Source organism: Genypterus blacodes, unplaced genomic scaffold, assembly GCF_046128005.1.
Source record: "Genypterus blacodes isolate CSIRO-AG114 ecotype Tasmania unplaced genomic scaffold, CSIRO-AGI_Gbla_v1 ptg000032l_1, whole genome shotgun sequence".
Taxonomy (NCBI): domain Eukaryota; kingdom Metazoa; phylum Chordata; class Actinopteri; order Ophidiiformes; family Ophidiidae; genus Genypterus; species Genypterus blacodes.
In genome coordinates, this window is record NW_027466845.1 from 7,974,525 (window position 1) to 7,995,808 (window position 21,284).

At 42.6% G+C, this 21,284-nt stretch overlaps 3 protein-coding genes across 6 annotated transcripts in view; all 3 read right to left on the reverse strand.

Annotated features, from left to right (window-relative positions):
- The window catches only part of limk1a (LIM domain kinase 1a), a 34,342-nt gene extending 31,942 nt beyond the window's left edge, over nucleotides 1-2,400 (reverse strand). Inside the window, exons 1-2 of the mRNA XM_076146158.1 lie at nucleotides 2,268-2,400; nucleotides 638-737 (exon numbers count right to left, since the gene is read on the reverse strand). Of these exons, the coding sequence (XP_076002273.1) occupies nucleotides 638-737; nucleotides 2,268-2,325 (158 nt within the window). The 5' untranslated portion in view covers nucleotides 2,326-2,400. The remainder of the gene's footprint in view (nucleotides 1-637; nucleotides 738-2,267) is intronic.
- An 898-nt stretch (nucleotides 2,401-3,298) lies between these two features.
- On the reverse strand, nucleotides 3,299-11,048 carry LOC142995320 (uncharacterized). Its single transcript, XM_076146319.1, has 16 exons — nucleotides 11,043-11,048; nucleotides 10,567-10,618; nucleotides 10,433-10,447; nucleotides 10,309-10,338; nucleotides 9,991-10,020; nucleotides 9,766-9,789; nucleotides 8,889-8,942; nucleotides 8,723-8,803; nucleotides 8,299-8,352; nucleotides 8,028-8,063; nucleotides 6,996-7,061; nucleotides 6,442-6,480; nucleotides 6,218-6,289; nucleotides 6,038-6,073; nucleotides 4,816-4,878; nucleotides 3,299-4,738 (listed from the first exon to the last, which is right to left on the reverse strand). Exons 1-16 carry the CDS (start codon nucleotides 11,046-11,048, stop codon nucleotides 4,692-4,694), a joined length of 705 nt encoding a protein of 234 aa, XP_076002434.1. The 3' UTR covers nucleotides 3,299-4,691.
- A 429-nt stretch (nucleotides 11,049-11,477) lies between these two features.
- Nucleotides 11,478-21,284, reverse strand: part of elna (elastin a) — a 34,791-nt gene continuing 24,984 nt past the window's right edge. The window contains exons 6-34 of one of the 4 annotated variants that reach the window (XM_076146521.1): nucleotides 20,388-20,597; nucleotides 20,151-20,231; nucleotides 18,919-18,972; nucleotides 18,621-18,695; nucleotides 18,267-18,314; nucleotides 18,119-18,181; nucleotides 17,976-18,008; nucleotides 17,793-17,867; nucleotides 17,144-17,185; nucleotides 16,979-17,050; nucleotides 16,832-16,882; nucleotides 16,684-16,743; nucleotides 16,533-16,568; nucleotides 16,025-16,369; nucleotides 15,536-15,865; nucleotides 15,120-15,332; nucleotides 14,901-15,026; nucleotides 14,638-14,784; nucleotides 14,397-14,528; nucleotides 14,240-14,317; nucleotides 14,114-14,146; nucleotides 13,917-13,985; nucleotides 13,626-13,664; nucleotides 13,373-13,495; nucleotides 13,140-13,259; nucleotides 12,988-13,020; nucleotides 12,385-12,525; nucleotides 12,242-12,277; nucleotides 11,478-11,740 (exon numbers count right to left, since the gene is read on the reverse strand). In XM_076146521.1, the coding sequence (XP_076002636.1) occupies nucleotides 11,667-11,740; nucleotides 12,242-12,277; nucleotides 12,385-12,525; nucleotides 12,988-13,020; nucleotides 13,140-13,259; nucleotides 13,373-13,495; nucleotides 13,626-13,664; nucleotides 13,917-13,985; nucleotides 14,114-14,146; nucleotides 14,240-14,317; nucleotides 14,397-14,528; nucleotides 14,638-14,784; nucleotides 14,901-15,026; nucleotides 15,120-15,332; nucleotides 15,536-15,865; nucleotides 16,025-16,369; nucleotides 16,533-16,568; nucleotides 16,684-16,743; nucleotides 16,832-16,882; nucleotides 16,979-17,050; nucleotides 17,144-17,185; nucleotides 17,793-17,867; nucleotides 17,976-18,008; nucleotides 18,119-18,181; nucleotides 18,267-18,314; nucleotides 18,621-18,695; nucleotides 18,919-18,972; nucleotides 20,151-20,231; nucleotides 20,388-20,597 (2,939 nt within the window). In that variant the 3' untranslated portion in view covers nucleotides 11,478-11,666. Of the gene's footprint in view, nucleotides 11,741-12,241; nucleotides 12,278-12,384; nucleotides 12,526-12,987; nucleotides 13,021-13,139; nucleotides 13,260-13,372; nucleotides 13,496-13,625; nucleotides 13,665-13,916; nucleotides 13,986-14,113; nucleotides 14,147-14,239; nucleotides 14,318-14,396; nucleotides 14,535-14,637; nucleotides 14,785-14,900; nucleotides 15,027-15,119; nucleotides 15,333-15,535; nucleotides 15,866-16,024; nucleotides 16,370-16,532; nucleotides 16,569-16,683; nucleotides 16,744-16,831; nucleotides 16,883-16,978; nucleotides 17,051-17,143; nucleotides 17,186-17,792; nucleotides 17,868-17,975; nucleotides 18,009-18,118; nucleotides 18,182-18,266; nucleotides 18,315-18,620; nucleotides 18,696-18,918; nucleotides 18,973-20,150; nucleotides 20,232-20,387; nucleotides 20,598-21,284 lie in introns of all 4 variants that reach the window. The other 3 variants (XM_076146520.1, XM_076146519.1, XM_076146522.1) reach the window with 3 other exon arrangements.

Below are 21,284 nucleotides of genomic sequence, written 5' to 3' on the forward strand. Positions count from 1 at the left end.
AATCAGCCACACTGACGGATGTGGAAACGTCTGAGGCTTCAGCTCCACTCAGCTGATGAAGCTTCGGCTTTCGCTTGATTAAGACAAGCGTGACAACCGTAACACCGTCCTGTAAAAGTACTAACTGTACATGTACTAATGTGAGGGGGTGCGGGGGGGGAGAGAGTTCCCGTCAGAATCCCACGCAGATATGAGATAACAAAACAAACTCCACAAAGACAGGACGAGGGATGGGATTCAAACCCCCCAAAACCCCTGTTGTCATAGCAACCCCTACTGACAGTGACAAGTGTTTAAGGCTGCTACACACCATCACAGGGGAGAGAAACCCATACAATTACAAAGTCAGATAACATTAGATAGCTGATTCAAGCTTCATGGTTTGGCTCTAAATCGCTGCTGTTTGCAAGGGACCGTCTGAAAATGACACTCACTGTAACGTGATGTCCAAGGACTTCGGCTCTACTGGCTGCTGATTGTGCTAAGCAGGCTGTAGGTTAGATATTTCCCCATTCTGAAGACATTACAAATATGTTAAGGGATGTATCATTCACATCGTCGTAAGCAGACTTTTGAGACGGTCCCTTACACTCAGCACCAATTATGGTTCTAATACGGCTCCTTTAAGTAGCAGTACCTGAAGCAGGCGGTGTGCCATTCGGCGTTGAGCGCCTGGAGGTACTGCTCATCGAAGATCCTCTGTTTACATCCCGCACAGACGGGCACGCATCCGCCAGCTGCACAGCACAAAAACAGAGACAGAGAGGTCAAAGGGCATCCTGGATGAGCTACAGTTTATGATGCATCAAACAAACAACAGGGCTGCTGAGTTTGCATCCATTACACCACATGAATGCAAATCATCACTTCAAACAGAAGATGAAGATAAACATACTTAACATACGTTAATGTTTAATTTTGCAGTGTTTAAATATTATATAATAATATGTTGTTTTAAACTTCAGCTTTTGTTCAATAACATCATATCATACATAACAACACACAGTGCTAATTTGATACTTTGTTACTTCTGACAGCCCCTTGTTATAGTACTTGTATTTATCCTATTGGGTAGAAGCTGCCTTCTTCTCCTCGCCTCTCCACTGACCTCCACTTCCTTCCCGACAGATCATAAATGTGTCTCACAGACCACAGAGTGGACATCAGCAGCAACCTGCGCCCATGTGCCTCGCCCTTCTCACTGACTTGCAGCCTTGACAATCTCCCTCCTGATGAGTTCAAAGTGAAGTGAGTCATCAAATAAAACTCCATTGTTCACTTGGCTGAACCTGATGTTCAGGCACATCAGGTTCATGAGGAGTCAACAGAGCTCTCAATGCATCGCAAACTGATCTACGTTCATTCATTTACAATTTCCATTTCATCCTAACCTGTACAGTTTGTGCTTCTCATCTCCACATCAACATCCAGCAAAACTGTGCATTCATAACTAGTTTTTGAGCTCCAAACAAGTCCTTAACAAGTCATTATGTGCTCTGGAACTAATTCAGTGCCAGGATATTAATTTGTTTGTTGGCAAGTTGTAAATGTTTTTGTAAATTGTATTTGTTACTCAGACAATCCTGATCCAATTAAGTGAATAGATGAAATTATGAAAATGACAAACGTGCAAATAACGAATCAGCATTTCTCTTATTCTGTGACGACACAACATGTATTTTCATTCAAATGATAAAGTGAGAGCCTGCACACTCTTATTCACTCACAGAGCCTTTATTTCCTGTCTTATTCCCTCCATCAAGTCACAAGTCAGAGGTGTCAAAGTGTTTTTGATGATGTCTCAAGTCAGGCAATGCTTGACTATGGAGTCCAAGTCCACTCTCCTGGAGACAGGTCGAGTCTACAGGTCAGCTCTCCTCATCACTTATTCAATTACAATAACGCCATCATAGTTTAAATATCCTTTAAAACGATAAATTCATAGCTGAAATGCTGCAAACGTGACGGATGCAGAGCCCATTCTGACAGCCGGATGCGTTTACACACTGACAACATTCCTACACACATGAAACGATGGAGGAGCCCCAGTGTGTGTGTGTGTGTGTGTGTTTATGCTGAATGTGGCTGCAACCTCCCCTTGATGGAGGACGAGCCGCTGCCGCTGCTGCTGTCTCCGCATGCCGCACCGCCGGCACGCCAACCAACTCACTTTCCTCCCCTCCCAAACCAACGCTAGCCTCACCTTCCTCCCTTCCCAAACCAACGCTCCCTCACCTTCCTCCCTTCCCAAACCAACGCTCCCTCACCTTCCTCCTCTCCCATGCGTTCGTCCTTCCAGGTGCAGCACAGCAGCATCAACCTCATTCACTCTCCGCCAGCGGCTTCTGGTCCACAGGTTAGCGGGGGTGCGAGCTGCTTTGCCCGGCCGGCGCTCGGTCGTGTGACTCGCTGTTGCTGCGCGGCGGAGCTCGAAACGGCTTCCTGCTGCGCGAGCGCTCCATTCAAGAGGCGAGTCGCTGGCCAATCAGGGCGAGGAGGAAAGGCACGGCAGACCAATCACAACGCTCCACTCATATACATACAGTATGTGGGCTAGAAGAGAAATGCTGAGCAGGCAAACATCTGCAAACATCTGTTGAGCCTATCTATCTATCTATCTATCTATCTATCTATCTATCTGTCTGTCTGTCTGTCTGTCTGTCTGTCTGTCTGTCTATCTACTAGTCTAGGAGTATATTTGTACTATAATAGCAGTAGTATGTAATAAGTTGTCATATTTACTTTCATGACTTGTGACATAGAGATGCAGTGTAGTAGTACTTCGGAAATATTTTAAGCAGTCTGTGCTTCCTTTATGAGACTTTGTGTGCTGATGGAATAGAAGAGCAGTTTTCCCAGGATGTGGATCGAGGGGTCAGGCGTTCAAAGGAGGACTCCAGAGTTTATCACTTCCAGCTGCCACAACAAGTACAGAGCTTATCAGGTCTCCATTCTGAGGCCCCCCATCAGCTGACGAAAGTTCTGCCGTTATTTAGGTTTGCTCTCGTTATAAACTGCTCGCTCACACACACCTCCAGTTATTTTCCAGTTTCCGAGATGTGAGAGTGGTGGTGGTTGATATTTCCAAACATTTACATTCCTGGAAAACCGCTATTATTATTCCATGAATTCAATGACTTTTGCGCTAAAACACACCACATCTATTCATTGCAAAATAAACCTACATATCTTTACAGTGTAGTGATCTTGTCTTGAGGGCCACCAATGCTCCAAGTATATCTCGTTAACTTTCAAGATGAGTTTTTCAGTTGAAAAAAATGGAACAAAAAGGCACAAATTAATTGTCTTGTTATTTAATGAAGCAAATAAAATGCCGGGAGTTCCGAGAAGAAGTCACATGTGTGTCGTGGAAATATAAAAAGTGCAAAACCACACTGTTCTTCCTCATGAAAACAGTTTTAAATAAAGATGAATACCATCCCACGGCACATAAGACAAGTTCTGACCCAGAAAGGCTCAAAGACAAAAGAGCTGAAACGAGCTTACGTCAAATTAGTACAAAATACAGTACACAGTTACAGAAAGAGATGGGGTCACTTAGCAACAGAGCTCATGAACCTTTGGTCAGTATGGGAAGTAAAGCTATTTAAAAGCAGCTCAAGTAAATAGAGATCAATGGCAGCGTCTGTCTCTCATAGACACGAGATAAACACGCAGGCTCGCCATCAAACATAAAAGTCTTATTCAGTATTACAGTGATTAAATGCTTCTCCTTTCATGGGCACACACCTCTGATAACAATAAAGCTATGAGTCAAAATGATCCAAAAATGCTGGATATTGATGAAATGACAAGTTGCATAAATGTAAATAACTGAGACTAAACATGTGAAGCAGACTAAAGCACTCTCAGGCTTTAGGACACATAATCAATACATCAGAAATTCATACATACAGTACATAATGTACATGCATCTGAATGATATTCTAATATGTGAAACAATGGAAGCGTTTCTCCCTTTTCCAACATTTTCTGGCTCTATTCAGGAAACAAGGCTCTGATCAATCCAAACATTTTCACCATCTTCAGCAGAGCAGAAATCGCTACTCATACATCACAAGTTTGGCACCAAAACTTCACTGCATAGCAACTAGAATCAGCAAAATCACTGAGAGCAGATGGGTTGGCTCCAGCCCTGAATCCTGCTGCTTCATAACCATAGAGGCCTAAAAATAGCACCAGAGATGACAGGAGGGAGGGGATGGAAGGGCCAGAATTCTGGTCATCTGAACGGCCTCAACCGTTTTTGTCCTTTCTGTGAGACACGTGGAATAAGCCGTCACAGTGAGGTGATGCAGGAGAAACGTCTCGCTTTCCGCTCGGACTGGGAGGAGAAACCTTCCATAGGTCACATGGGCAGTCGATGGTACAGATCAGTCTTTTGCACAACAGCACAACCATATGTCGCAACCACACGCACAAACAAACACATACACACACAATTGAATATGTTGGCTGGGGTAATTTCTCCACATTAATGATTACATACGTCACATACAAAATTCTGGGTCGGTGGGTTTGTGTAAAATCAGACATTGAAGTCAAGTAAGTAAAAAAAACAAAAACAACAACATCTCAAGTTGGGCTTTGGTTTGCATATAAAATATACATTCTAGATCATGCAGTAGCACCATGGTTTCTTGAGGTCACGCTGGATCTCAAGAGATCCTCTACTTCCTCCTCCCACAGTATTTGCCCTGGCATCCAGCAGCGCCACCTGGAGCAAAGGACATCAAACCACAGTCAGACTTAAGTCTCTCCGATAGATGATGCTAATGTATGTAAGAGGTTTACCTCTGTAGACCCCCCCTGCTCCACCGAGGAAGCCCTGCAAAGCACCGTACTTTGCTGCTTTGGCTGCGAAACAACAAAAATAACTTTTTAGTTGAACCGAACATGTTGACCATAACGTCTTTTTCCTCAGGACGTGGACACCATAGGGTGGATTTGTCACAGCGCTAGATGCAGCTCGTCACGAATTGCAAATAGTGTTCAACAGCCATCTTTCCTCATTCATGAACATCTCTTACTTTCCTCCTATTTTTCTTAAGTGTTTGGATTGAAAGAGGCACTGTTCAGCTATTCATAAACCACTCAGTTGATTAGTCAGTTTATTTAAATGAATTTGCTCTGATCTGGATTAGCATTCTTCTCTGTAGATGCTGATGTTCCAAATCAGACAGTTTCTTTCCTTAGTTGATAAGACGTCAATTTAGCTCAGCTCAGTATCATCACGATTTCATTGGCTTTTACGTGTGACACATTTTAAATTTATGTGTCAGTAATAATCCTGCAGGGCACAAATTCACATTGGGGAAGCTTTTGTGAATGAGCTTCAGTTACTGCAGTGTTTATTTATTGTGTTTTTTTTTTATGAATTACCAATAAAATCTAACATCTACCAACCATAAAGACAGACTATTGATATTCACCCCCACAGCACCAATCGGATACTGTGAATCTCATTACAGATGATTTATTGGCACAGAGCAGCACAGGCCTCACACACGCAGGGTAGGCGGACGTGTAACCCAGTTAATAAGGTCAGTGGTGTATAAGTAGGTACAGGTGCACTGGACAGGGATTGTAAAAAATATTCGATATATTCTGACATACTCAATAAAATGTGTTAATTCTTATTGAGTGAATTACTAAAATAGGCAAATGTACTTAAATAAACTGACCAAAATCTTTGGGAAACATATTTTTAAAATTCCATGATTTTCCAGGCTTTTCATGACAGAGTTCTAAACCCGGTATCTAAGAAACCAGACAAGTTTAAGCAAAAATAATCCCAGCGGCAGTAATCTCCTGTGTGCTGTGACATCTGCACTGATAAGAACGCACAGTACCAAACCCACAAATACCCCAAAATAATCTGACATCCTCTGCTGAAAGAGCGGCAGAATGTTTGAGAGGGAGATTTGGGAAATGAGATGAGGTGCAGTGGGGACGTGTGTGTGATCCTCTTAAATGTGGTGATTTGAGTGAGAGGAGAGACGTTGATGTTTGTTACCTTGCTGAGGAGTGAGTGGGGCCGGCACGTATCCACCTAGAACACCACAGAGAGAGGAAGACCAGGAGATATTATAAGCACTCCAAAAACGAAGTTAGGGAACAAAGCTAGAGCAAAAATGAATCACTTTGCTGTCTGATTTTTGTAAATGTAAATCTAGTTTTTGTAAATGAACCTTACCAGCATTACCAGCATTTGGGTAGAACTGCGATGGGTAACCTCCACCGTAACCAGGATTCACAACACCCGCACCTGCAACACCAACACAGCCAGTTTAGATTAATATAAGGGTGCTGCTGTGTGATTTTGAGGACATCAAAACACAAATATGCAAGAGAGCATGAAATGTGGGCCATCTGATCAAACTAGTGCTTGATTTGTGAGCCTGCACACGCCTCCCTCACCTGGCTGATATCCACCACCAGCTCCCAGATTGCCGTAGCCTGTTAAAACACAAACACAATAAAATCAAGCGTTTATCAAAATACACACTGATATTCCAAGTTTTTACAATATATTGATGATAATCCTATATTTAGCTTTACGGGTAATCTAACTCATGTTTAATAGCCTCATCCAGCTTCCCCTGGCAGAGCAGCCGAATTTTAGGGCCGGGCTCTCCAGAGAACGCTGTTATCTCCAAACCGTCACTTTGATGTTGTGCATTACAGTAATCACTTTGCATCAGAAAAGGCAGAGTTGCTGACTTCCTACATTTACAGCTCTAACGGCACTGCAACACTGCAGACTGTCTGTGGTGGAGCTGGGTTTTGTGAACTCATTAGTCCTCAGGCTGGAAGACTAAACCTCCTGCAGCACGGCTATATTTGTCTCTTTGCTAACACACACTAACTTTCTGTCATGGTTTCTATGATTCCTTTCATATGAACCATGTCAGGAATTTTGATATCTAATTCCTAAGACGCAAAATTAAAGGGTTTAGGCTTGGTGTGGTCACCTGGTTTGGGTCCTTTAGCTCCTGCAGCAGCTCCCAGTCCAACTCCAGCCGGGTACAGCAGCCCACCTGTCAGAGCAACAAAAGAGCCATTAAACTCATTTACCAAACAGATTCCTAGACCTTTATGACTACTGTTGCATTGTATGAATCAATAAGTTAAAGTGCCCACATCATTTCTCAGACTGTACTTTGCTGTTGGGCTGTTTGTGTTTGGCAGCCTGGATGCTTGATGTAATGTTGGTAGTAACACCACAGTGTATATGAGTAAAAAGGGTTCTGATTATGCTTGTTGCTATGGCGACCTTTTCCATGTCCATGTGCATGGCTAACCAGGCCTGCTGAAGCCATATCACCACATTGCGGACTCTCACCCCCAGCACATCCTTTAACCTTTTCCGCCCTGATTTATGGTTTCTTACCTTCCAGTGCTTGAGTTTGGCTTTTACTTAAGTCACACCAAGCATGAGAAACAAGCTGCTTTATTTATTCATTCATTTATTTAGTCATTTTGCTGACGCCTGTTTTAATCTAATAAATCTGTCAAAATCAGTAATCATGAAAGAATAAAGAATCACAAGACGCTGTCTCATAGCAACCATCGTCCATCTGGTTTCGGGTATTCAAGATGATTCGCGGCTTCCAGGGGATAAAAATATCTTCATTGTTTTCATTTCTCAGGTTCTTTCTCGACTTGTCATGATTCCAATCATGGGATATCTAACACACATTATCAAATCCAATGACCAGGTCCAGGATTTTCCTAACCATAGAAATCCTGCACCTTTTTAAAAACAGCACAGTTTAGTACTTTGGCGCTTTACTTTTGTTTAGCCTACTTTTGTTTTTGTTTCACTCTGAAGTACTTCTGCTCTCTGATGCTCTGCCCAGTATAGACAGAAGCTGTTATCGTAGAGTCAGTCATTTCCCTACAGAGGAAGTGCGATGTGATCTTTCTGAACCGTCACTTTGAGCACTGAGCAGAACGTTTTCAGAGGCATTAGTGCTGTGAGCCTGGTCGCCTCTCATACATACCCTGTCCATAACTTTGACCATATGGGTAGTATCCCCCTGAATCATGGTGAGAGAAAAGCAGCATTATTTCCTGACCGGTGGTAAACTAATCTACAGGGAGTCGCTGGCCAGCAGAATGTGAAGAGAATAACACTCTCTGATGACTTTAGTAGTTCTTACTTTATTTTAAAACAGTCCCTGTTAATTGACACCTGATCCAAGAATTCATCACCAGTTTATATATTAACAGGTGAGTTCTAATACTCTGAGAGAACAAACTTAGAATCTTCACCTTGTTGAGGTCGAGCTGCGAGTGGGATGCCAGCTCCTCCTGCTCCTCCCACAGCTACAAAACAACAGAGAGGTGGGAGGTGATTAAGACCGGGCCACTTTCAGGACTTCAGAGTTTCAAATTCAAATATTCAAGCGCCAAAACACAAGCACTCGTTATCAGCTTTATCAGCATCAAAGCTTTATCATCATCAAAGCTTTACTGCAATTAAATAACAAATCAGTAATTGTGTTGTTTTCCGTTTTCAGTTTCTATTTGACTTGTCAAGATGACATAAAAGCGAATTTGCTCAAGTAAATATGCTCAATAACTTAGTGATTGCCTAGGAGTTACTTGCACACGCTATTCAGATGCACACACACACACACAAACACACACACACACACACACACACACACACACACACACACACACACACACACACCTGGGGGTTTCAGAGGTTTGGCTCCAGGCAGCGTTCCAACTCCAGTTCCAGCTCCAAGTCCAGTACCGACACCATAAGGAACTAAAGCATATACATTTCTCAAAATTTCTCAGTCGGACAACATTTTACTGAACAGGAAAGCAGAATAGCAACAAAGCAGACGTACATGCGTAGCCTCCTCCATAGGGGTAACCAACTCCACCTGGACCCACACCTGCTCCTGTGCCCACAGAGTGAGACAAAGGCATGATTGACACAGAGGGGTTAAAGTTCAGCTCAGACTGAAGGTCAGCAGTCAGGTGAGGCATAAGTGGGTAAACATATGCCATCATAGTAATTATAGATTATCCATTTATCTTGTTTGTCTGTGAATTTGTCTGTTGTCCTGGTTTAACTCCAAAGCCGATCCTTCTTTTATTTAATAAATTACGCTTGTAAGACGGAAACGCAATCAATTTCTAACCTGAATGGGGTGCAATGTGAGGACACGCTGCCAGTCACATCACAGGTAAAATAGTGCAGAAGGGCTAAAATTACTGCTGAACTGCTGACTTATGACAGTTAAGTAGAAATGATGGATAATTAGATTTTAAAATGCCTGAAACAGCTTTTTCTTTTTACATAAAATGCTGGTTTATCGATCCAAGCTGAGTCATTAAGCGTCTAGACAGAATGTGTGGTACGACAAATACAGCTGTGTGAGAACAGATTGATCTATGACACTTAAAGTGAAAATTGGTGTGTATGTGTGCATGCATCATCCCACTAGAAATACAATAGATCGGGATTTTTCAAATACTTAAATCTGACCTGTCCAGTTATTACATGTTATCAGCATCAAGAGTGGATTAAATAACAAGTATAATGTAAATGTATTGTTATTCTGCTTGATATGATGAATTGAAGATGGTTAGTTCATGTTAAGTTTGCATGAATGAGTATTTCCCAGTCCCCTCAATCCAATAAAGGATTCTATAGCTATTTTCATGACAAATTGTAGCTCTCATTCATAACTAATTCACGGAAAAATATATACAGCTTACCAGGTTGGAAAATTCCACCAGCACCTGTCAAAAAGAGTAAATAAAGAAATAAAACATCAGAACATCTGCATTAATAAATGAATATGTGGAAAAGACTATGTTCTAAATTTTGGACATCCCACAGAAACACCAAAAGGGCAAAAAACAAATCATTATTATTCAAGTTTCTTCGTAATTATGATTGTTGCCGGGGGAGGGGTTTGTGTCGCTCATATGTTTGCCTACCTCCTGGCTTTTGCTTTACAGGTGAGGCAACTAAAAGAGAGAAGAGACTGTTGTGTCAAATTGATCAAACATTCCTGATAGTCAAATGTGTCAGAATACAGAAAGAACACACAAGCAAACACAGCTATAGGTAGCATTGAATACCAGATATATGTAAACAATAAGAATAACAACAAATATCATTAGATATTACCATTAAGATCCACCTTGTCTAAGAATAAAAGAGCAAAATGTTTCAAGTCTCACACTATGGAGATTCCTTCACAGTATCTAATTATGCTAGCTAATCATGCTTGATAGCGTCAAAGGGAAACTTACCACTAGCGGGCAAGATAATACCTGCTCCACCTGCAGCAAAGAAACAAAAACACTTACACAACTCTGTAACAACTGAATAAATGTATTTTCTTTTGTCTGGCAAACTTGGAATTTGTCTATTTACCGACACCTGTTCCAGCTGTAAAAAAAAAAGAAGGAATTATGGTTAGCAAGTGAGATATGTAAATACTTCTTATTTTCATGTTATATTGTAGCTCACATTGGTAACTAATTTACTGAATAAAATGTAAAGCTTACCACTAGGATGAACAATACCACCAGTAGCTGTCAAGAAAGTCAGTAATAAAAACTTTAGAACAGCCGTAACTTAAATGGCATTAAATGGACTGTGTGTAAAAGAATGATTAGTAAGTTTTTGAACCTACCGTCTGTTTATAGATATCCCATACAAAACACACAAAAAAACATTGTTAGTCACGATTCTTCTTAATTTTGATGTTTTGCTTGGTTATATTTTGTGACGTGCAAACAGTGACACACAAACATGTACATGACAAAACTCTGAATCAACACTACATGTGAATATTTGAATTGAAGTTTTAAGGAATGGAAATATGAGAAGGACAAACACAGGAATATAATGACTGCAGGTTAGTGTTGCTTTAAGACTTTAAAACATAGAGAAGAGGAGGCAAGTAACATGTGCTTATGTATGAGGGAACATGGTTGCAACCTTATCGCCATGTTAAACATGGTGCTATCTTATGAATTACCCCCATTGTGTCGGAAGGTGACATTCCAGCTTTAACCTATTGATACCTCTGGAACGACAATTCAATTATCCTAAGGTGACAGCTGTTTTCATGAGTGTGAAAGAAACAAATCAGCGACCTCAACAGTGTTTGTCAGAGGGAAAAGATTAGTGCGGATTAGAAAAGATACAAGCTGTGGCCAAAAATAAGAAAGAATGGGGAGTGGCAGACAAAGTCACCTTTGTCAGCTTTGCATGCATTGTGTCTGAAGTAGAATAGTACTAAGAGTATAAATGCACAGTCGAGAAGTCCTCCGATCCAAGACAGTCCAAACAGTATTTGAGAAGATGATCAACTGTTCAGGGGTCAGAAATGAGAGTGGAATGCTATTTGGATCAATATAAGTACAGACATACTTATGTAAGTAAAGAGTTTAACATGAAAATGACTTTTTAGCAGATGCAGCTTTCTCGTGTTAGGCATCAGTAGTGGCTAAGTTACATTATGTCTATTACTTCTACATACTTGTAGAATCTGAATGCGTCATAAAAATCTTTGATCTTCTCAAATACTGACTGGGCTGTCCCACACTACACTAAAAAATGTAATGTGAGTCATTTTGAATGCCACAGACTTTAAAGATCATTAATGCAAACGAGTCTTACTGGGCTGTCGGACTTCTGGGGCCTTGACAGTAGTAGCAAGCGGTGTGGGAGCTGCTAAAAGACAACAAGTTCAGTTTTAACCAGTGTGCTTTAGCTGATGCAGAGGGCGGCGGGGGTGGAACTATAGCAGAGGCAGAAGCCATGAGGTGGACCCGGACACTGCCACAGCTGGGGAGCTACAAGCCAGAGGGGGTCAGTGGCTGGTAGCACTCGCAGTACAAACACAATATAAGCAAATGGGAAATGAAAACACATTGGAAGGAATGAGTGATTTTGGTGCAGTGCCCTCGAGGTGAAGTCCAACCTGCAGATAGTGGCTATGGTGAGACAGGAAAGCTGTCTGTGTGTCACTGATGGTCTCAACAGGGTCACAATTTAATGTCTATCACTGAGACATGATAACCATATACTTCAGCTCAGGAGCCGTCTAATAACTGTATAATTAAAATGTGACAACTTTTCATGATTTCCAGGTCAATTACGTCAGAACTCAGTCACTGACACTGTTTTGTTATGAAAGTTGCAGCATTCTGGAGATATCTTGTGTTAACTTACCTGGACCTGCAGTTCCATCAGGATATCCTTCCTTTGCTGTGAAAAAGTATGAACAATTTTTTTTTACCCACAATGAAAAACAATGAAATGAAAAACTTTGGATCAAATTCAGTGAAAGGGAGAAACTCTCCAATATGCTTTACCTGGTTTTCCTGCAAAAGGAACACCTGTGCCATCTGGTAAAAGCACAGCAACACCACCAGGAACACCACCCACATATGTACCTGGAGTAACTCCTGGCCCTTGCAATCCCAGTCCTGTGATGTCCCCTGTGGCAGGAACACCTGACGCCAGCAAATTAATTTGAAAACTATGTCAGAAGAAAGAGAAGCACTTTGCACGAGTAGCCGAAGGGTTAGCAGGGTTTCCAATTAATTTCCAAAACGCTTCCTTAACTTTTCTGTGGTCACAACTACATGACAATAAGATTTTCTGAAGGAGGGAACACAACAAAATGTAGCACATCAAATATAAAGAGAGGATATATGAAATGTTGAATCTTGAGTCTTTTATCAAAATGGCACATCCACATCTTCTTCAGTGTTCAGTCTTATAGCAAAATGGCGAGTCAGTTTGCTGTTTGATTGTCAGTGGCTGACACCAACAATATGTCTGCCACCATGTGATGTTTGTACGAATGAGACAAATAAGACAAACAGCTACACTCTCTATGAAGATATTGATTGTTTTACAGTGGTTTTTCCCTTTAGAAGCTGTGGCTATAAAGTCTTCCAGGTTCTCCTTACCATATTTCGGTGGTTTAACGCCCCCTGGATATCCTGCATCAAAGCAAAACATTATCAATAACTTTCCATGAGTGATATAAATATTCAGAGATAAACAGCAATTCTAACAACAATAGTGATTCTAATGTATCTTTTAAGGCACAGAGTAGTACCTCCAGCTCCAACTCCTCCAGGTACACCTCCAGGTAGACCACCAGGTACACCACCTGGTAAACCACCTGGTACACCTCCAGCTCCTCCCAGCCCTCCAAAGCCTGCTCCAGGTCCTAATCCTAAAACAGCAAAATTAAACAGATTACATATAATGCTGGGTAAGTGAGAAATACTATAGGAATCTGATTGTAGGATTCATGAGTTTACAGTAATACAAATTAATTCCTATTACCATATTTAGCAGCTTTTGCGGCAGGAGAGTATTGTCCACCACCCACTCCTCCTGGTAGGAGACCATGCACTGCTCCTGCTCCTCCCACTCCTCCCGGTACTGATCCTTGACCGAACCCTTGTCCTGCAGGAACACCATGATGCATATTAACATATAAATATTTTCACCTTCATCATTTAAGTATGGAGCATCTACATGATTCAGACTGTTGTTGACATGTAAATATATAATTTTAAAAGATGAAACATCTTACCGTAATTTGGAGGTTTGACTCCGGCTCCACCTCCATAAGCTGGCAAGAAGCAACAGAAACAACACGGCTCATGTGGAACATTATCAGGCAAATTTATGGACAGCTAAAGTGGAAATTACTGTCCAGAATGTTCAATTTCAGACCATTTTTAACCATGACTTTAAACTGTTCATCAAAAATTAATTTAAAAAAAGTGTTAAGCATCCATTCACCGAAACCTCTGGCCCAGGTAACAATGATACATCTGCAATTGAATGATCCCTTTTTGACACATGTATAGTTCCCCCTCACCTCCATATCCACCACCAGGTACTAGCTGTCCTGCTCCGCCTACTCCTCCTCCTCCCATGCCTTGGACTCCTTTTGGGGAGTTTGTGAACAATGATGAAATGTTTAAATTCAGTGAGTGAAAGAGAAGCATTGAATGCATGAATAAAATAAATGATTATACTATGTTAAGGTCTTTAAAGATGAAATCATAGTCTCACCATATTTTGGAGGTTTGGCACCAGCGGCCAAAGCTGCAATATAAAAGATCCAGAGGAGGTTAGATTAGAAAAGTGAGTCTGTATAAAATAACATTGTCGCTCAAAATGCTTTTGAGGAATGCTTACATCCATATCCTGGTAGGGACGGGAATCCACCTCCGCCCACACCCCCACCTTGTGGGAGCCCTCCTGCACCTCCTGCACCTGTAATGCAAGATGAAAAATGTGATTAAAACACCTTCTTTTTTTCACACTGCTGTGTTTTGTGTAGAATTCTAGATACCATATTTAGCAGCCTTAGCAGCAGCAGAGTATCCACCACCTCCTACTCCAACTCCTACTCCACCAGGTAGTCCTCCTCCTGTCCCACCAAATCCTCCCGCTCCTCCTAGTCCTCCAGTTCCAAGTCCTCCTGCTACTCCTAAAATTCCAGATGAATGTGTATGGTAAATGTTAGAAAACGCTCAGGTAACACATTCTTTATATAACAATGCATGTATTGCCTTCTAACTAAGGTACCATACCGTATTTAGCAGCCTTAGCAGCAGCAGAGTATCCTCCAGCTCCTACTCCACCAGGTAGTCCTCCGCCTGTCCCACCAAATCCTCCCGCTCCTCCTAGTACTCCTGCTCCTCCTAGTCCTCCTGCTCCACCAAGTCCTCCTGCTCCTCCTACAATTTCAGATGAATGTGTCCTCGGTATGTTAAATGTGAGAAAAAAAAATATACACATTCAGGTAACACATATAAAAAATGTATGTGTTGACTTCTAAACAAAGGCACCATACCGTATTTAGCAGCTTTGGCTGCTGCAGAATATCCTCCTCCCAGTGGCAGTCCTCCTGCACCTCCTGGTAGTGTTACACCGCCGGGCCTTACTCCTGTTCCTGCCCCACCCCCTGACAGAGGGATTCCTGTGGGATCAAGAAGAGGAACCCTGTTCAGTTGACTCGTCAACAAAGGCAAATTAAAGTTTGACCACATATGCAACAGAATCTGATCTTCACCATATTTAGCGGCCTTAGCAGCAGCAGAATATCCTCCACCTCCTCCGTATCCTCCAGTTCCTCCTAGTCCCCCTGTGCCTCCTAGACCTCCTGCTCCTCCCAGTCCTGTTGTTCCTCCATATCCTCCTGTGCCTCCTAGTCCTCCTGCTCCTCCCAGTCCTGTTGTTCCTCCAAATCCTCCTGTGCCCCCTAGTCCTCCTGCTCCTCCCAGTCCTCCGAAGCAACACAAGACAATATTATAGCAAAAATGCCCACACTTCTCATCCTCACTTGCAATTCAATCATATCCAGTGTACTGCATGTAGCTGCATAAGTTCAGGAAAAGACACTTAATGTAAATACCAATAAATTCAATTAAAACGGTTAAATTGATCTTCTTCAAATCTTTACATGATGTTACCATTTTTACAACTTACCATATTTAGCAGCTTTGGCAGCAGGAGAGTATCCTCCACCTCCTCCCAGTCCTCCTCCCAATCCTCCACCTGCTCCCAATCCACCTCCTCCCAATCCTCCTCCCAATCCTCCACCTGCTCCCAATCCACCTCCTCCTAATCCTCCTCCTCCCAATCCTCCACCTCCAACACCATATTTAGCGGCCTTGGCAGCAGCAGAATATCCTCCACCTCCTCCAAATCCTCCAGTTCCTCCCAGTCCTCCTGTGCCTCCCAGTCCTCCTGCTCCTCCCAGTCCTCCTGCTCCTCCCAGTCCTCCTGCTCCTCCAAGTCCTCCTGCTCCTCCCAGCCCTGTACAAGACCAGACAATATCATAGCAATAACACACAAAGGATGTATATTACAGGATCGGGATAAAGTTTCAGTGGTATAATATGATTCAGGTCATGATTCAGATCAATGTTTTTCCTTGTTGTTCATTACCAGGCTAAATCAAAGTTGTCTGTGTACCATATTTAGCGGCTTTGGCTGCTGCTGAATATCCCCCACCCACTGGAACGCCTCCTTGTCCAAATCCTCCTGGTCCTACTCCTCCTGGTCCAAATCCTCCTGGTCCTACTCCTCCTGGTCCAAATCCTCCTGGTCCTACTCCTCCTGGTCCTACTCCTCCTGGTCCAAATCCTCCTGGTCCTACTCCTCCTTGTCCAAATCCTCCTGGTCCTACTCCTCCTTGTCCAAATCCTCCTGGTCCTACTCCTCCTTGTCCAAATCCTCCTGGTCCTACTCCTCCTTGTCCTAGTCCTCCTGGTCCTACGCCTCCTGGTCCTACTCCGCCTGGTCCTACCCCTCCGCCCCCTTGGACACATGTGGAACAACCACAGTATTTTTGTGATATGTCAAAATAAATTTCTAATCTGAATTCAACAGAAGCAGTACTTATTTATTCTCTAACATACTTATGGCATAAAAGATTGTTCTGAAACATGCTTATAAATGTGCTGCGTGTGTAAATTCTCACCATATTTGGCAGCTTTGGCAGCAGCTCCATAGCCTGCTGTGGAATATTCATAGATATGGAAACAAAAATAAGTCATTTGTTCCAAATACAGAGAAAACAGAGACATGCTGCAATTTATTTGTTCTTTGTGGTTCATGTCTGTATGTTGTACCTCCTGGCACTTGTCCTCCTGCACCCAGGACACCACCGACACCACCAGTACCACCCAGACCTGAAGCAGAGAGCATAGACTTCCCTTGACCACAATCTTTCTAATTTGTTTCAACAAGAAAGCATTATTTTGAAGATGAGGATGATACCATATTTGGCAGCTTTAGCCTGAGCAAGTGAGATGCCCCCTGGTCCAACTCCTGCAGAAAGGTCAAAAGACATGACATATGTAGTGTGTGGGCTTGTTCATGTTTGTGCTCCACATCATTGTACTCTGTATTCATAAAAACACACACCAGTTCCAATAGGATATCCAGCTTGTCCTCCTGGAAGTCCAGTACCACCACCATTACCAAAGCCTCCATAACCTGTAACATTGGAATGTAACACATTACCAAGCCTTCTATCACAACTGATGCTACTGCGGAAATCAAAGTCATTATAAGAATATCAAAACTTACCAAAAGGAAGTTTGCCACCAGCAGCTTTTGCTCCATAGCCACCTGTAGAAAGATAAAGACAGCTCCTGAGACCAATGATGCAAAATTACTCTCTATTCTAAAACAGCCACAATTTTGAGCAGAGCTATAAAAAAGAGATTACTTCAAAACACGATGAAATACACTTTATGCAGCTATAAATGTTGCATAAAAAAGTTGGGCTGTCCCCTGCTGTTTCAGTATTCAAATACATATTGCATTACTCTTCAGGATTCTTATTTATGGACAAAGCTTGAACTACAGTAGACTAGGCCTGAAGTATGAAGAAGTAAAGAATATTGTGTAACTTAAGTCTCAGTAGTGTGACACACTGTGAGCTCAGATCTTGTATTTTTGAGACAGCGGTTATTGAAGTGAGTGCCTATTGTCATAACTGATGTACTGTGACGCAGATTCAAAACATTTGGACATTGCAGGCCAATACACTTAAACACCTGTATCATTGATGTAATGCTGCCACTTGCTGGACATATTGAAAACTGCAATGGCCAAAACATACTCAGTCATGTGTTCACTGACGCACTAAAGGCAAAAATACTGTTTCCATCTCTAGTCTCCTGATGTAAGTTAACATACAAATGGTCCCTTAAAGCTGAAGCAGATCACATACCTTGCACTTTGGGTGATTTCAGAGGGTATCCATGGAACACTCCGGGCTGCATCTGTCCGCCATACCCACGGCCTGCTGCGTAAGTTCAGAAACAGAAGTAATTTGTGGCATTGTGATCCTCAAATACTGAAATACAGTAAATAAATGTGTTTGAAATACTGCAATACTAAGATAGTAAGTCACCTCCTCCTTGTCCTCCTTGACCTCCCGCTGCCACTGTATTACAGAAATAATATCAAGAAATCATGCACAAACAGGCAAGCAAGATGAGTGTAAAAGTTGAAATATTACAGGGGACAACAAATGCATGAATGAATTCATCTTACATGATTTGGTATTGAGGTCAGTGCCGGTGGCAACCCCAGGTAGAACCCCACGACCGCCAAACCCTGCAGGAGCCAAAAGGAAACATCACCTGTCAGGTACCATAGCACACTGAAGAGAGTGAGGGGTCACTCTGGGGTTGATACACACCTTGTCCTGGAATCACACCACCTTGGTAAAGTCCAGGCACGCCCACACCTACAACGGAAAATGGGACCAGAGCAGAATATAACATTTGCATCTTAGCTCACACACATAAACACACACAGACTGTCCCCAGTAAAGCCAGACACCATGCCACAAGTTAATGTGAAACGAGACTCCATAATTGATACTGTAGTCGACAGCGGTGTTTGGGTGAATGCATCAACAATATTCCCACTGTAGTTTACAATTCCACCATCAGTTTGCCACTTTGTAATTTGTTCTGCACAATAAAGCACCATGTGGAGTCTGGTTTCGACATAATTAATGCGTTTATGATTATGTTTAACATTACAAAACCTGGCACTTTGGCTGCTTTCTTCCCTGCACCACCAGCGCCCCCTCCTGGAAGGCCTGTCTGAGGAATAACAGGCACTGAAAAACAGGAAAGAGAGGAAAGAGGATAAGAGTGCCACATTGTACTTTATGTTATCAATTTGTGTGTGTGTGTGTGTGTGTGGGGGTGTGTGTGGGTGTGTGTTTGTCTGTGTGTTTGTCTGTGTGTGCGTGCGTGCGTGCGTGCGTGCGTGCGTGCGTGCGTGCGTGCGTGCGTGCGTGCGTGCGTGCGTGTGTTTGTGTGTGTGTGTGTTTATCTTGCCTCCAGCAGGCACTGCAGCTCCAGTTCCTGCCCCTCCAAGGCCTCCTCCCACACCTATGAAATAAGCACAATTAGAGAAATATGTCAAAACAAATTCAGTTTAAACACACACCGACTTACACTGGAGCCCTTAATGCATTTGTGAATATCAGAGTACTTAAAACCCTGACTGTGAGTGAGGTGAGTATCCTTTAGTTATGACCACTAGAGGGCCCTGTTCATCTGAGAAGATGGCTGAGGCGGTGCTCTGTGCCAGACTGGTGGAGGATTGGGAGCAGCTAATAGGGTCCTACTAGTCTGTCATCAGCCAAATGATCAAAAGCAACATGGCTGACTTACATCTGACCAGGGGAGGCAGCCAGTATTAGCCTTGCCTCATCACATGCTTCATTTCTCTGGCTATACCATCGCAGGAAATTAGCTGTCACTTCCCCTTCTAAGGGAGCTTGGCAGTGGGATAAAGCACATCGTTTATTTGTCTAAAGTGTTTCTCCTGGTATTTATAATCTTAAACCTTCCACACTTTGCTGGACAGACATTGCGCACTGCCTGTAAATATGTGGCCTGAGAGATTTGGTGAGGAAATGTTTGGCAAGGGAGTGTTTTATTTTATCTGTTTCCGTGGAATGAACTGTTATTCTGAGTGTCATGAAGACAGCACAGATTGATTTTAGCAAAATAATAATAATAATTTGTCATTGGCCGACTATGGCTCTTTGCCATCACACAGCTCCTGCCATAACGGCGCCTTTATAAATCAACCTGCCTAATTACAAGCAAATCATGTGCACGTACATAGCAAACACAGTGAGGTCACGCCAGGATTGAAGTTTGAGCTATCCAGGGTTTGCAGGTACAAAAAATGTGCAGATGTGTGCCAAATCTGTATTTTTCATACTAACTTAACATTAATGAGAAACATTCAGTTTGGCTTTCTCATAATATGCAAGCATGCACATCTATCAGACTTAAAGAGCTCTATGTCAGTGTTCTGTCTGTGTTTCTACAGCAGATTGTCAAAGAGCCAAGAGTGAGCGTACTTCCATGTGGGAGCAGAGACCCTGCTCCTCCTGCACCTGGGGACAGGACCACAACAATATAACTTTGCAATGTTCAACTGTGTTTACAACTTATATGAAAGATCACACAGCTTAAAAACGCCCTCAGCCAGACTCTCAATCACTGATTGATGCACTGTTGTAACTGTACGTTGTTTGCCATCTCATCTGTACCTCTTTTTGCAGCTTTCTGACCAGCTCCTGGGAAAAAGCCTCCGAGGCCTCCTCCATATCCTCCATAGCCACCGTAACCCCCTGCGACAAGGAAGGTGAAAATGAGCAACAGACAAATGTATGGTAAATGTTCTGAAGGTGTTTCCTGTATTTGGCCTGAAAGACAAAACTTTCTGGGATTACGTATACTGAAAATCAGGCCAATTAACCCCATGTTACTTTTACGCAGACACACACCTGCAGCTCCAGTTCCGGCTCCAGGCTGCGCATATCCTCCACCTCCAAAACCTCCAGCTCCTTGGCCACCAGCTCCCAGGCCACCAGCTCCATAGCCACCAGCTCCATGGCCACCAGCTCCATGGCCACCAGCTCCAAGACCTCCAGCTCCATAACCTCCAGCTCCAAATCCTCCACCTCCAAGGCCACCAGCTCCAAGACCTCCATACCCTGGAATAAAACATGATGGATAAAACCTTAATTACAAGCTCAAAGAAATGAATCATATGTAAAGCTGTAAAAGACACAACTGGATAAGCAGAGATCAGTGTAAGCTTACTCTGATTAAAACATCTACATTATCTGACTGTCCATCGGATCACTCATGTAAGCGGCATGTAAGCGTTCACCGGGTGAGGAAATTGATGCATTCAGCTTCATATGTCTGCAACACATTATGTACAGTATGTTCCAAAACACAGGATCCCGTAACTTTTGAGCCATGTTTCAGGTTTGGCCTTTATCACAGCACAGACAAGAATCAGAGTACAGTGTGTGTAGATGTAAATGCATGTAAATGTACGAAGTTCAACTGAGAATTACTGAAAAACAAACATAGGTTGCGTTAGGGAGGATCAAAGAAACTCTGTTTCCCATAACCACTTTGAGGTTTTTCATCATGGTTTACCACTGATTAACTCTGATTAAACTTTCAACAAAAATCACTCATCACTCAATCAAAACTCACTCAATCATCAACATATTTTCCAAGTGCAGCAAATTGTAGCAAGACAAATACGGAACATACAGAAAAATATGGCAACTTCACATCTGCTTACTTAAGGTCTGTTTGATTGAAAACATTCACATTTACCAGTTCCAGGTTTTTTTTCATGTAGCTTGGGCACAGGAAAAAAA